General features: G+C 31.5%; 1 protein-coding gene across 1 annotated transcript; it reads left to right on the top strand.

Annotated features, from left to right (window-relative positions):
- Positions 1–8,227: 8,227 nt before the first annotated feature.
- LOC129919158 (uncharacterized protein K02A2.6-like) lies at positions 8,228–9,910 on the top strand. The gene has a single exon (XM_056000007.1). It carries the CDS (start codon positions 8,228–8,230, stop codon positions 9,908–9,910), a length of 1,683 nt encoding a protein of 560 aa, XP_055855982.1.
- The last annotated feature ends 5,641 nt before the right edge of the window (positions 9,911–15,551 follow it).

Below are 15,551 nucleotides of genomic sequence, written 5' to 3'. Positions count from 1 at the left end.
GCGGAGCGGATTCGGACCGAGGTCGGACCTGTTTGCTTGAAGGGAGAATCTGCTTTTCCAATGTTAAAAAACAGTATACATCACACGGCCCTACACATTTCTCTTAAATTATATGTTTCTATTAACTTATGTGATCTAAATTTGCTGCAGTTGGATAGTAAAAATGTAAATTATAAACTGGATTTTATGAATGCTGATTATGAATCAATGTGTAATTTTCTTGATGATTTCGATTGGCATATATGCCTTGGTTCTTCTAATTTGGAATCGGCCTTTGCGGTTTTTAGGAACATATTAGTAACTGCAGTTTCTAGGTATGTGCCAGTAAAGCCATTAAAACGCTTAAACAATAAACCCGTCTGGTTTAATAAGAGCCTATCAAGACTCAAAAATGCAATGCTCAAAACGTATAAAAACACTAAACTAAATCCATCTCTACAGTGCCAATTTCGTCAACTAAGGTCTGAATATGAATTTTTAAAAAAATTTATATTCAGACAATATATGTGTACACTTGAGTCAAATATAAAACAAAATTCAAAATGTTTTTGGTCCTTTATCAATGATAAGAGGAAGTCTTTTGGAATTCCAGGTCATATGGTTCATGATGGTGTTACTGCTGATAATTTGCAGCAAATATGCAATATGTTTGCTTCTTATTTTCAATCTAACTTTTTAAATGATTCACTCGTTTATAATTCAACATTTTCAAATGCTTCATGTGTTGATTTGGGAAATCTTTCTGTATCTGAAGAAGAAATTTGTTCAATTTTATCGTCATTAGAAGCTAGTCCGAAAATCTCTCCTGATAATTTAGCACCAATTTTTTTCAAGCCATGTAAAGTAAGTTTAGTCAAACCATTATGCATAATTTTTAACAAATCTTTAGCTAGCGGTGTGTTTTTGGATTGTTGGAAAACTTCATTAATAACTCCCATACATAAAGCCGGTTGTAAAACTCACGTAGAAAACTACAGACCTATAGCTAAGCTTTAACTTTTGCCAAAAATATTCGAAGCGGTTGTAAAAAACAAATTGTTTGAAATTATAAGAAGTCATATTTCTGAGTATCAACACGGCTTTATGAATGGGAGATCCACTGCTACAAATTTGGCTATTTTTACAAATTTTTGCATAAATAATATGGAGAGGCGTCACCAAGTTGACACAATCTTTACTGATTTTGAGAAAGCTTTTGATCGTGTCCAGCACACAGTTTTGGTAAATAAAGCTTGAACAGTTCGGTTTACATTCGACCACAGCTATTTAAAAAACCGTAAACAGTATGTTAAGATTGGTTTGTATATGTCTCAAGCTATTTATAATTTTTCAGGAGTTCCTCAGGGCAGTCATCTCGGCCCTCTTTTGTTCTTGCTATTCATTAATGACTTACCTTCTTTTGTTAAATACTCAAGCTGCCTCATGTTCGCAGATGATTTAAAATTGTTTAAGTCCATAACTTCAGACTCTGATGCTAAGGAACTTCAAGAGGATATTAATAATATAACATATTGGTATTGTATTAATGGATTAAATTTTAATATTAGTAAATGTTCGGTCTTAACGTTTACTAAAATAACATCTCCAATTGTATTTCAATATGACGTTAGAAACACCATCCTAAAAAGAGTTGAAAATAATAAAGATCTGGGAGTAATCTTTGATTATCAGTTAAATTTTGCTATGCACTATGACTACATAATTTCAAAGGCAAATTCTCTATTAGGTTTCATATATAGAAATACAAAAGATTTTCAAGATCCACACACACTAAAAGAATTATATAATTCGTTAATACGATCTAGATTAGAGTACTGCTGTATTATATGGAGTCCTTACTGCCAAAAGAGTTCTGTTCGCATTGAAAAGGTCCAGAAAAGGTTTACGAGATTTGCTCTGCGCAAGATGGATTGGAATGGTGACTTGCCAAATTATGATGCCAGATGTGGTTTACTAGGCCTTAAGCCATTAAGCAAAATTCGGACTTATTATTCTGTTTTATTTGCGCAGGACGTTTTAACTAATCACCTTGATTGTCCTTATTTGCTTTCTTTATTTAATGTTTACGCTCCGTCTCGTACTTTACGTCCTAGAGATGAATATTTTTTATATGTTCCTAAACATCGCACAAACTATGGTCTTAATGAACCCGTAACTTCTGCATGTATAAATTTTAATTTGTATTCAGATAAAATTTTTTTTAATATATGAACAGACCTTATTATAAAAATCTTATTATGAACTTAATGTAAAAATGTTATCTGTTATTGCTATGTGAAACTTTTGTTACTTATTTTGTTATTATTATTATTATTATTTTATATATGTATGTACTTTTTTAATTTTAAATCTAGTCTATGAAAGTAACTCTTGTTAGACGTTAAATAAATAAATAAATAAATAAATTATTATTATTCAAACAAACGGTTGTAATATGAATTTTGAATTGAATTTAAAAAAAAAAGATTATTGTTTATTTTTGTGGTTTCAACTTGACATTACATAAGGCAATGGCATTGACATTGAATTATGTAGAAGTAGATGATTAGAGTTGTTTCTTTTCTGAATTATGTTGAAGCCAATGAACTGTGGGTAGCATGTGACGCGTTTGATGTTTTTTTTTGAGTAATTGGTTTATATTTCCCTATCGTATTGTAAAACTATAAATTTATTTTACTGTTTGATTGGTAAATCAGTCTATAAAAATCATTTGACAAACAAACACTCCAATAAGATAATTTTAAATTATTATTTCTGAAAATGTTCAACTTTTCAGTGCTTGTTATATGTAGTATAACATTACCACACACTATACTTGGGTTTCCCCACTTCCGATAGGCATTGATTTGAATCAATCAAATGTTTCAAATAATCTATCGTTTGCATTGAATCTACCTAATAACGATACAGTGACAATGGGATTGTCATTTAAATTGTTATCGTATTATCCAGCTGGGGTTCTTAAAAATTTGTCAAATACAGATACTACAATCCAAAATGACGAGGGAGATCCCCAGACTACACTTAGAACAACAACAACATTGAAAAACGAGGAAAGTAAAACCATTACTGTGGATGAGGCAATCGAAAAATTTAGGCAATGCTTGATTAAAAAGGAGATCGAAATATCAGGCATAATTCAAAGTAAAGACATAATTTTATAGGCATTTTAAATTGGAGTTAAACGACGACCAGGCGCTTACTATCAGATGTACATACGACAGTAATTATAATTTACGCACACTGACCATTAAGTGTTATGAATATCATGAATATGAAACTGAAAGAGTGTTAAGTAATGGAAAAGTTGAACTCTTTAAGAAAGAAGATCTTGAGTACAAATCGGATGTAGAATTAATAGACTTCAAAACAATGAAACAAACTTATACAATGAGTGTTTCTTAAATATTAATGTATTTTTTTTTTTCGAAATAAAACTGAAATTTTTGTATGTAAGTGACTCCCCACAGTTCATTGGCTTCAACATAATTCAGTAAAGAAACAACTCTAATCATCTAATTCAATGTCAATGCCATTGCCTTATGCAATGTCAAGTTGAAACCACAAAAATAAACAATAATCTTTTTTTTTTTTAAATTCAATTCAAAATTCAAATTACAACCGTTTGTTTGAATAATAATAATAATCAAACCGTACATATGTGGTCACATAATTAACTACAAGAGAATTCTTATCATTCTTTCGCCTCCAAAAAAAAAAAAAATAAATAAATAAAATTCAAAATTCAAATTTCAACCGCTTGTTTGAATAATTTGTTGCGTCACATAATTAACTACAAGAGAATTCTTATCATTCTCTCGCCCAAACAAAAACAAATGTTTCTCTGTCGTCGTCGGCTGTCGGTTTTCAGTCGTAGTCGTTTACGTTTTTATGGTATCACACTACAACAGGTAAATATAAACTAATTACCTTTCGAATCACCTCTCTCACTCAAACATAGTGCTGTCTCTTTCTGGCTCAAAATTCCCAGTCCAGGGTGACCTACTCCCTACTATTGTGTTCCTTTTTATCTCATTTTTCGTTCTGAACATTTTCAGAGCGCGCTCTGTGTGCTCAAAAATAGCTGAACAGACCGAGTTGAATGCTGAAACCAAACATTTGTGAAATATGAGGATGCTCATTTTCTTCAAAAACTAAAAATCTGTTTTTCAATATATGTAACTAAAATGAGAAAAATTCGCAAAATTGTCTAACTTCGAATGTCAAATCTTTGAGACAATTTCACAAATTAGGTAAGTTCAAATATTAAAATAATTTTTGTTCTATAGTCAGCTATTACACGAAGCCTCAAGAGGCTTGACTCTTTTTTCTAATTTTCTTTTGATAATCATTCTCTGAGGCGCGTACTATTTATTACACGATGCCTCTTGAGTCCAGGACTCAAATTTGACATTTCTCTTTTGATTTAAATTTTTTGTTGTTGTTTTGCACCAAGAAGCAAAAAGAAATGAAACGGAATGTTGAAAAAAGAAAAAGTGGAAAAAAGAAACGTCAAAAAGAGTCTCAGAATTTCGACCCACGACTTTCTGGTAAGATAATTTTTTGTTTCATCTTTTTTCTCTTTTGCACTCATTACGTTTGAAAAGAGGCGCGCTGAGATACGATTTGACATTCGAAATTAGATAATTTGCGAATTTATCACATTTAAGCTATAGTGAAAACAGCCTATTAATGATCATTTCAAGATCAAGAAAACTTTAAAAATTTTATTCAAATTCAATGTTCTTCAAAATAATGCAATGGAACATGACTGGAATATTAAACAGTGTAAACCAAGCCAAACGTTTCATATGTCATCCGTTTGCGCACCACAAACAAGAAAAAACCTACCATGTTTGCTTAAAAAGTATTTTTCGTGAAAGGAAAAGTCTGTGTTATGTGTGAAACTATTAAGGCTTGTCCACACCGAAGTGTATATGCGGTAGCGGTACGGGTACTTGTATGAAAAAAATTCTAAACTGACACATCAGTTGCTAACGGTAATTGTATTACAAAAATTCCATATCTGAACGTTAGAACAAGAGAAGGTAAAAAAACATCTCAGAAATCGATTTTTTTCTTAAGGAAAAAAGTCAGTAATTTCTTTTTTTTACTGTCTGTCTACTGTGTGCGTTGGTCTTATTGCTTTAAATTTAAAAAGAATTTGGTGTGCAAAGTTATATTTCCAAAATAAATAGTAAAATATTTTGTTTTATTATTTTACAATTGAAATTTTTGTCGTCAAAAAAAAATTAATAACAAACAAAATTTTGTAGTAGGTACCATCTAATAAGCTAGATGACAGTTAATCCTTGTGAAAGTTCTTTACAGAAGAGTAAATTTTCATCCGCCGCCGCTAAAGAAGTGTAAAGGCTTGGCCACACCGAGGGATGTGGTAGCGGTACGGGTACTTGTATGAAAAAATTCCAAACTGACACATCAACGTTCAGATGTGGAATTTATTTCATACAATTACCCGTACCGCTACCCCATGTACCCTTCGGTGTGGCCAAGCCTTTAAAGGCTTGACCACATCGGTTGGTATTTGGTAGCGGTACGGATAGGGGTAACGATATTTTTGTACTAAAAAAATTCCACATCTGAACGTTGATGTGTCAGTTTGGATTGGAATTTTTTTCATACAAGTACCTATCCATATCGTCATGCGACTTTTCACGAGTCGATTTTAGCCGCACGATATGTCGGTCGACAAGGATTTTTCTATGGGGAATGTCACTTTATTCGCCTGCGACTCACGTTCACACGAGTTAGAGATGCGCAAAACAGTACCAAAGCCGGAACGAACATGGAACGGTTCTTTTTTCACTCGGAACTAGTTCCTGGAACTAGTTCCGCGGAACTATCAAGAATTTGAGTTTTTTTTTCAAGAAAATGCATCAAAAAAAGAAATAGTATGAAATTGAATATATTTTCCTGATGGAAGACATGTCCGTGAGCATGATTCATAAGAGTGTAGTTGTGGTTTTGGTTTGTGAATTTTTGGCGCTCAACTCGTTCGCATCCATGTGTGTTGGCTTTGGATAAGAATTCTATGACATGCGTGTGTGTATTTCAAACAGAGACATGTTCGCTTTCGTTTTGCTTCTTGTTCCTCTTCTTCTTTCATTCTTTCTTTCTTTCTTTCTTTTGTGTGCATGTGGCTGTGTCGGAACGATGGAACTGTTTAAATTAATTTTGTGGAACGAGTGGAACTAGTTCCAGGAACTATTTGGCCCCGGAACTACTCATCTTTAGCTGAAAAGTCCCCATTACCCGTACTGTTACCGCTACCGTATACCTTCTAGTGTGGCCAAGCCTTAATTTCAAAAAGATTATTTGAATCACCCTATGTGTAGTTATTACCTTGCCGACAATTTTTTGTTTTGATTTCATGTGATTAGGAGCACCGTTAATCCCTTTGACATTCTTGTCAAAAAAGAAATTTGTACTCCAACGCCGGATAAGAAGTTATAAAGTTAGAAAGTGTTTTGTGTTTTTGCTAGAAGAAGTAGCATACATTATTGTTCTATAAAAAATTATTTCCTCAGTTGTCCGACTTTTTTTGGTGGTCATAGGCAGTGTATGTTACTTACATGTAACATGAGAATAACACATTAGTTTTGCTGTTTATTATTTTGGAACATAACTTTTTGCTATTTGTGGCGACCTGTTCATTAAATACTTTAAAAAAAATAATATTTACTTTAGCAATATTTGTATAATTAATTTTAGATTTATTGAAAAATATGTTTTTGTTTTTATCTGAAAGCTGATTCAAGCAAATCAATAAATTACACTGGTCAACAAAATTAAACTTTTTTTTTGTTACAGAAACCAAGGTATACTTTTCTATAGGCTTTTGGTGTGCTGAGCTCAAATCCGAAGTCAAAAAAATTCTATCACATCACGTTTTTGAGATAATCCCGTTAAAATATCGAAAATGCCGCTTTTTTACCAGTTTTCGAGATTATTTCTTAGCTTTTGGTTATTTGTTTTAAATAAATTTGTAACGGTTTCTAATAGAACTAAATGTTGTCTTTCTAAATCCGTTTAAATCTTTTAAAAATCTCTTATCTTCTTTGAGAAATCTGAAATTGAAATCAACGTGTTTGGTATATCTCATGTTTATTTACTTTTAATAGCAAATCTCGAAAAGTTCTTTGCCAATCGCTTTCAAATTTTGACACAACGTTTCATTTAGAATCTTGCAAGTTTTTATATTTGCGAAGGTGGTGAATCGCAGTGAGATACATCAAAGCGTGACCGTGTCAGATACTTATACTAAATAATTACTAGTGAGAAAAATATAATTTTTTTTCTTGTTAAGAACAAGATAAGAACTTACTGGAATGTAAATGAAACGTTGTGTAAAAATTTGAAAGCGATTGGCAAAGAAAATTTCGAGATTTATTATTAAAAGCAAATAAATATGAGATATACCAAACACGTTGATTTCAATTTTAGATTTCTCAAAGAAGATAAGAGATTTTTAAAAGATTTAAACGGATTTAGAAAGACAAGATTTAGTTCTATTAGAAACCGTTACAAATTTATTTAAAACAAATAACCAAAAGCTAAGAAATAATCTCGAAAACTGGTAAAAAAGCAGCATTTTCGATTTTCTAACGGGATTATCTCAAAAACGTGATGTGGTAGAATTGTTCTGACTTCGGATTCGAGCTCAGCACCCAAAAAACCTATAGAAAAGTATATCTTGGTGTCTGTAACAAAAACCTTGTTGACCAGTGTTATTAAAAATAAACTAAAATATTTTAATTTGAAGCATTTGGAGATTATTACATTGGCGACGAGGTAAAAATGACCTTATGTAATTGTACATATGAAAAATATAAGAGGTGGTGATTCAATTCGCCCAAATTTGTTAAAAAAAAAATCATACAAAGATAAAAAAGTAATTAAATAATATTCATTAAATAATATTCCCTACAGAAAGAGGATAACGAGGTTTGAAGCGTTCCTTGTAAAAAAGTTTATACAAGAGTAATAAAAGAATTGGGAAGTTCCTTGTAAAAAAGGTGATACAAGAGGAAATAAGATTTGGGCGTAAAAATATATAAGAGTATATATTATATCTGTATATATATTGGTAAATAATAAAAAAAAATTGGTATGATTTTTTTTTAAAGTTCGATATTTTTAGCTTATTAATAACAGAGCTAAAGAAATAAAAGAAGGAAAGAAATAAAATTAACAAATAATAAAAAAAATGGGAGAAACGGGTATAAAGCCATTCCTTTGCGACACGATTGACAAGTCGTTAGTTCGCATTGAATGGGAAAAATGGTTTAGGTCTTTCTCTTTGTACCTAGAATCGGAAGAAATAAAGAACGTAAACAAAAAGAAAAACAAACTTCTTCATCTAGGAGGACCACAACTACAAGAGGTAATTTATAACATTCCTGGTGCGCTTGATTGTCCAACTGGTGGAGACGTGTTTGGCGTTTTGGTGTCGAAATTAAATGAATATTTTTCGCCAAGAAGAAATTCTACTTTTGAACGGCATTTATTTAGAACACTTATACCAGAAGAAGGTGAAAGCCTGAACAAATTTTTAATTAGAATTAGACATCAAGCCGCCAAATGCTCATTCGGTGCGACAAAGCAGGAGATATTAGATATAAATGTTAAGGATAAACTCATCGATGTGTGGGCTCCTGGTGAACTTAGAAAACGACTACTTGAAAAAGAATATTCACTGGATAACATTGTTGAGATGTGTCAAATTCATGAACAAATTAAATTCCAGACCGAAATTATGATTCCTTCAACTTCAGCTAGTGCTATAAATAAGATTTCTTCTACAATTGACAAAACTAACGAAAAGAAAAGAGAGTGTTTTAGATGTGGTAGAACAGATCATTTAGCGGATAGCAAAAATTGCCCAGCAAAGAACTCGAAATGCAATAGATGTGGGGCTCTAGGTCATTTTGCCAGGAAATGCCAAACGAAAATAGACAAAAGAAAGAATACTTTTGTAGAAAATTCAAACTTTAAGCGCCGCCGATTTGAGCCATCAAAAATTCGATTTGTAGAAGAAAACTTGAATTGCAAAGACCTTAATGAACAAAAATCCCTACACTCTGATTGTTTCCAAGTCACAAACAAGGAACATGAAGATATGAGTGAATTCATTGATTGCTTTATAGGTGGTGTAAGGATATCCATGCTCATTGATTCAGGGTCAAGATATAATTTAATTGGGGAATCAGATTGGAAGGTTCTTTGTCAAACAGCAATTATACTGGGAAACGTGCGAACGGAAACTGAAAATCAATTTCGAACATATGCTGGAAATACACACTTGCAAGTTAAATTTGTATTTGAGGCCCCTATACATGTGAGTAACCAAAAAGAACTTATTGCATCCTTTTATGTAATCGCAAATGGAAGACAATCTTTGCTTGGTCGTGAAACTGCTCTGCAATTGCAAGTTCTAAAATTAGGACTAACAGTTAATCAACTTGAAGATTCACAACCGTTTCCGAAAATTAAAGACATTAAAGTTCATTTATCTATTGACAAATCGGTTAAACCAGTGCAACAACCTTTACGCCGTATACCATCAGCATTAGAAGAAAAAGTTGAGTTAAAATTAAATGAGGCGGCTAGACAAGATATAATTGAACCTGTAAATGGACCAAGTTCTTGGATATCACCCATTGTGATTGTTTCTAAGCAATGTGGGGATATTCGATTATGCATTGATATGCGAAGAGCAAACACTGCCATTTTAAGAGAAAACTTCCCACTACCAACTTTTGATTCATTTTTGACCAAATTAAAAGGTGCTAAGTATTTTTCCAGACTGGATTTAAAAAATGCTTATCATCAGTTAGAATTAGATGAAGATAGTCGTGAGATAACTACTTTTATAACCCATAAACACTGAAAATAATAAATTTCGTAAAATTACGAAAATCCTTTCATACACTACATTTTCGTTGGCCCAACGAAACTTTCGTTGGCTCAACGAAAATATGTAATTTTTCGTAATATGAAAACCTTCATCAATTAATGAAAACGTTTCATACACTTTTTCTCCCTTTTTAGTGCCAAAAAATCCAATTCAATCATCATCAGTTAGAATTAGATGAAGATAGTCGTGAGATAACTACTTTTATAACCCATAAACACTGAAAATAATAAATTTCGTAAAATTACGAAAATCCTTTCATACACTACATTTTCGTTGGCCCAACGAAACTTTCGTTGGCTCAACGAAAATATGTAATTTTTCGTAATATGAAAAGATTCATCAATTAACGAAAAATTTCATACTCATTTTAAAGAATAAAAATAAGAATTTTTTCCTTACTTTATCAAAGTTTTAATTAAGTAACGAAAAAATTCATTAACTTATGAAATTCAATATTAACTAACGAAAATATTCATAAACTTATGAAAATCTTCATATGTATATTAATGAAATATTACATTGACTTATGAAAAAATACATCAGTTAACGAAAAAAAATCGTGCAATTGTGTGCATTTCTGTTTTAATATTGAAAATTTAATCTTGTTGGATATAGTTCACATTAGGTTTTTGTTTAAAAATCCATTTAAGTAGAGCTGAATATAAATAATATTTGCGTATTGACAAGGTGTCTCACGATAAGTCAGTCAACTGATGAGTCCAAGTGAGTTCCACCGGGATAAACGCCAATTTTTTGTTTGGACTATTAAATCAATGATTTAACAGGTCCAATTTAATATTTATAAAAAGAAAAATGAATGAAAAAATTCGTAGGTTAACGAAAAAATTCGTTACTCTACGAAAAGAATGTAAAATAAACTACTAAAAAAATTATTAATACAACGAAAAGTTTCGTTAGCTAACGAATATTTTTTCGTAATTTAATTAAAATATTCATAAAATTTACGAAAAACTTCGTTAGCTTACGAAAGTTTTAATTAAATTTTACGTTAATTGATGAAAAAATTTCGTAAAGTGATGTAAAAATTCATTGATTCTCGATCAAAAATTTTTATGAAAAATTTCATTAAAATACGAAAGTTTTCGTTAATTGATGAAGTTCTTCATTAACGTATGAAAGCCATTTCGTTGAGCCAATTAAATTTTTCATCGGCTGAAAATTAATTAAATTTTCGTTGGCTCAACGAATTTTTTCGTTGTATTTGGTTCGTAAGGATTTGGTTCAGTGAAGGGTTGTTTAGGTATAAACGTCTATTATTTGGAGTGAATTCAGCTCCCGAGATATTTCAAAAAATTATGGCAAATATCTTAGCCACTTGCCAAAAAACTCTTAATTATCTTGATGACATTATCATATTTGGATCATTATCATTATCATTATTTATCATTATCATTATTTATTTGGTATTCATTTTCTGTACAATAAGAATATAATTCTTTTGACTGCACAGTATTACATAACAATTTCAGAAATAAGTTACCTATAAACATTAAAAAATTTAGTTAAAATAGAAAAAAACAAAAAAAATAAATAAAAATTATACATAATAACAATTAAGTTTGATAAAATAAGAAAAGTTGATTATAAAAACATTAATTATATAAAGTATTAGGTATAGCAAGAGACTGAAAGATACACACTTAAGAATTCTTGAAATGGGAAAACATACAGAACGAACAATTTTTCGGATTGATACTAGTTTTTAGATTATTTGGTAGTTGATTCCAGAGACTTATTGCGTGAATAAAAAACTGCCTATGAGTTATCGTGCATGTGCAAGTGTTTGGTCTTATCATTTTAGTACGGATGGATTGAGAAAACGTAATTTTGTTAAACAGATATGAAGGTTTTTTTGTTGAAATTATCTTAAAAACCATCATACACGCTCTAAAGTTTAAATATTGTTGAAGCTTACAATTTAAAATTGTTAGGGAGTAATTCGATACATGGTCATACCTTCGGAGCCCATAAACAAATCTGGCAACAGAATTAAAAGCAACATTGAGCTTGCGCATTGAGCTCGCATCTGTAGCAGCAAACAGTTCACAACCATATGAGATAATAGGTACGATTAGAGCCTTGACAAGTTTCATTTTGACATTTATTGGTAGTATGTCTCTACAGATGGAGAGGCCTCGTAGAGCAGCATATATTTTAGAGATCACAGAATTTATGTGATCGTTCCATGTCAATGTGCTGTTAATTATCATACCCAGCAATTTGACTTTAGGGACAACTTCGATAGAAACACCATCCAATAGAACGGGTGGAAGAGAGGTATTAAGTGAATGTTTATATATTTGCAAAGTCTTAGTTTTAGAAGGATTCAATAAGAGTCCATTTTTGTTAGACCATTCTGATAAGGCCAATAGATCTTCATTCATTCGATGGACTCCGTCTTCCATCAGACCAATACGAAATGATGTATAAAGCTAAACGTCATCAGCATATATGTGGAAGAGGCAGTTTCGAAGAACGAGAGGTAGATCATTAATAAACATGGAGAACAGGAGGGGGCCAAGTATTGAACCTTGAGGGACACCAATATTTGTTTCCACAAAGTCGGATGTCATTTGATTAAGTGAAACAGCTTGAAAACGTTTAGATAAATAACATTTTATAAGCTTAGCAGAGTGGTTTGAAAAATTGAAAAGTGTTATAAGCTTAGAGCTAAGTATAAAAGGATTAACCGAATCAAATGCTTTTGAGAAATCAATTAATGTTAGCAATGTCACCTCATCTCTATCAATAGCCTGACGTATGTCATCAGTAACCTTGATTAGAGCTGTTGTACAACTGTGGTTAGATCGGAAACCTGATTGTAGTGATGTCAAAAAGTTGTTAGATTCTAGAAATTGCTTAACTTGCTCTCCAACAAGATATTCAAATGCCTTAGACAAAAATGGAAGTATCGCAATTGGACGAAACTCAGTGCAACTACTGTTCTGAGGAATCGGTGTTATTCTAGCCTGTTTCCATTGGTCTGGAAAGACCGAAGTCATAAGAATGGTATTAAATATGTGTGTAATGTAAGGGATCAAAAGAATTAGAACATGATAAAGAACTAGAAAAAGTTCTTAATATATTCCGTACCATTAACGTTACACTAAATAAAGACAAATGTAGTTGGAAAGTGCCGAAGCTTAAATTTTTAGGTCACATTCTAACAACTACTGGTATCTTGGCAGATCCGGATAAAATAAAAACTGTTCTAGAGTTTCGACCCCCGAACACAAAGGAAGAAATGAGAAGTTTCTTGGGATTAGTGACCTACTTAGGAAAATTTATTCCCGATCTGTCAGATGTGACTGAGCCACTGTGGAGCAGTGGAAAAAAAAAATGTGAAGTTTTTATGGGAAAAAGAACAAGAACAAGCATTTCAGAAACTAAAAACTTCGCTTGCTAAAATTCCAAAATTGTCATATTTTAAACGCACTCGTCTCGTAGCTGATGCTAATGTTATCATTCTTCTACAGTTCGAGAATGATAACCCACAAGTTATTTCTTTCGCAAGCAAGAGTCTTTCTCCAGTTGAAAGAAGATACTCCCAAACAGAAAAAGAAAGTCTTGCTTTAGTTTGGGCTGCAGAACGTTTTTTCTACTACCTGGCTGGCATAGAATTTGAGCTAGTAACTGATCACAAACCATTGGAAGCAATATTCAAGCCAACATCAAAACCACCAGCAAGAATTGAAAGATGGGTTCTTCGGTTACAATCGTTCAAATTTAAAGTAATTTACCAAGCGGGTAAACTAAATATAGCAGATTCTCTATCAAGGCTATGCAAGATTAATAATGATAATGCTTTCGATACCCATTGTGAACCAACGGTTTGTGCAATAATCGAGCAAATGATTCCTTGCGCCCTCACGATAAGTGAAATTGCCAAAAATAGCAACCATGATGGAGAACTAATGGAAGCGATTGAAAACACTAAAAATAGTTATTGGAATCCAATAAGCAAAAATAAATTTTTTCCATATAGGATGGAACTTTGTACTATGGGTACTATATTACTGCGTGGTAACAGGATAGTTATTCCCGTTGGTTTGCGACCCAAAGTTTTAGCATTGGCACATGAGGGTCACTTAGGTGAAACTGTAATGAAAAGAAGACTTCGTTTAAAAGTTTGGCGGCCATCAATGGATTGTACTGGCCTCAAGCGAATGGTGAAGTGGAGAATATGAACCGGTCAATCTTGAAGCGCTTACAAATAGCAAATACAAGTAATGAAGATTATAAACAAGCTATTCAAGAATTCACACTTATGTATAACGTAACACGTATGTTTTTGACACGATAATACTGAAAAAAACATTTTTTTAATATTGATTTTCATAGCTTGGGTTCGAAAGGGTTAAAAAAAGTGCCGTAGAGAGCCATCGTGAAACTTTTATAATTTGTAGTTTTAATTATTACCTTTAATTTGATACTAAACTTAAGTGCCGAAAACCGCCGCAAACTATTTTTTTCGTCTCTTTCAAGTATCAATCCGCTCATTTTAAAGTGACCATTTTTTTCACGTGAGGACATTGTTCAAGATTGTGTAGCTTGTAGAGCATGTACTGTTATGTATGATTTATGAAATGAAAGGTTATATTATCTCTTTGCGAAATAAAATTAAATGGAATTTGCAAATGCTCTATGTAAAAAGATATTACGTGTCAAAAATAAGACCATCTTTTTACGTTATCTCAAAAATGTAAAAATGAAAATTATTGAAATTTTGTACAAATATAGTCCTGCTTATTATCTATGTTTCTTATTAATTTGATTTATATATCTATCAAAATGAAAAGATATAAATAAAAAACGGTCAAAAGAGGTCGAAAACGGCCAAACAATTTGGGGAAAAAAATAGTTTTTCCCATTATTCGGTAAAAAATCATTTTAGAATTGCAATTTTTTGCACACGTGTTAAGATCAATTGAAGGTAAAAGTTCTGTAAGTTTGAGATTTTTGGCGAGCTTTCAAAAATTTTTAAAAATAAAAAAACACTCAAAATAACTCAAACAAAATATGTAGCTGTTTTCAAAAATTTATATTTTGCAAATTATGGCCCTGGAAACAAATCCGTATCTAACCTCTAATCTTTACTTGTTGTCTTTTAATTGTAAATCAAGTTTCTGTAAGAAAAAAACATTTAGCTATAATAACCATTTTCATAACTGAGTACTTTTTTTTTTTTTTTTTTTTTACTAATATTTTCATTTTTCTTACGAAATCATCTATGGATTAGAAAAAATTCAACTCTCTACAACTTACCGTTAAGAAAATATGTAATTTGTTTTTACCATGTCATTTTACCCCTATTTACTCTATACAACAATTGAATTATAAAAAATCTTTTTTTGTTGTTCACGGTTAGGCTATAATTTTTCAAATAAGGTTTAAAAGATTTTTGTATCTATAATAGTTTAATCTGTACATTTATAATGAATAAATCAGCTAAGATGAAATTGCAACCCATACCACATTGGTAACAGGCACGGGTAAAACGGGAGAATGAGTCACGTTTTTCGTGGATGCATCAAGGGTTCATCGATTTGTAAGACGTTATCACATTAAAAATAATATTTAATCAAAGCCAATA

Source organism: Episyrphus balteatus, chromosome 4 (genome assembly GCF_945859705.1).
Source record: "Episyrphus balteatus chromosome 4, idEpiBalt1.1, whole genome shotgun sequence".
Taxonomy (NCBI): Eukaryota; Metazoa; Arthropoda; class Insecta; order Diptera; family Syrphidae; genus Episyrphus; species Episyrphus balteatus.
This window is presented reverse-complemented; position numbering and strand designations above follow the sequence as displayed.

What these genes read in the sequence shown, in the direction of transcription:
- LOC129919158 (XM_056000007.1), top strand. Translation starts at nt 8,228, where the DNA reads ATGGGAGAAACGGGTATAAAGCCATTCCTTTGCGACACGATTGACAAG.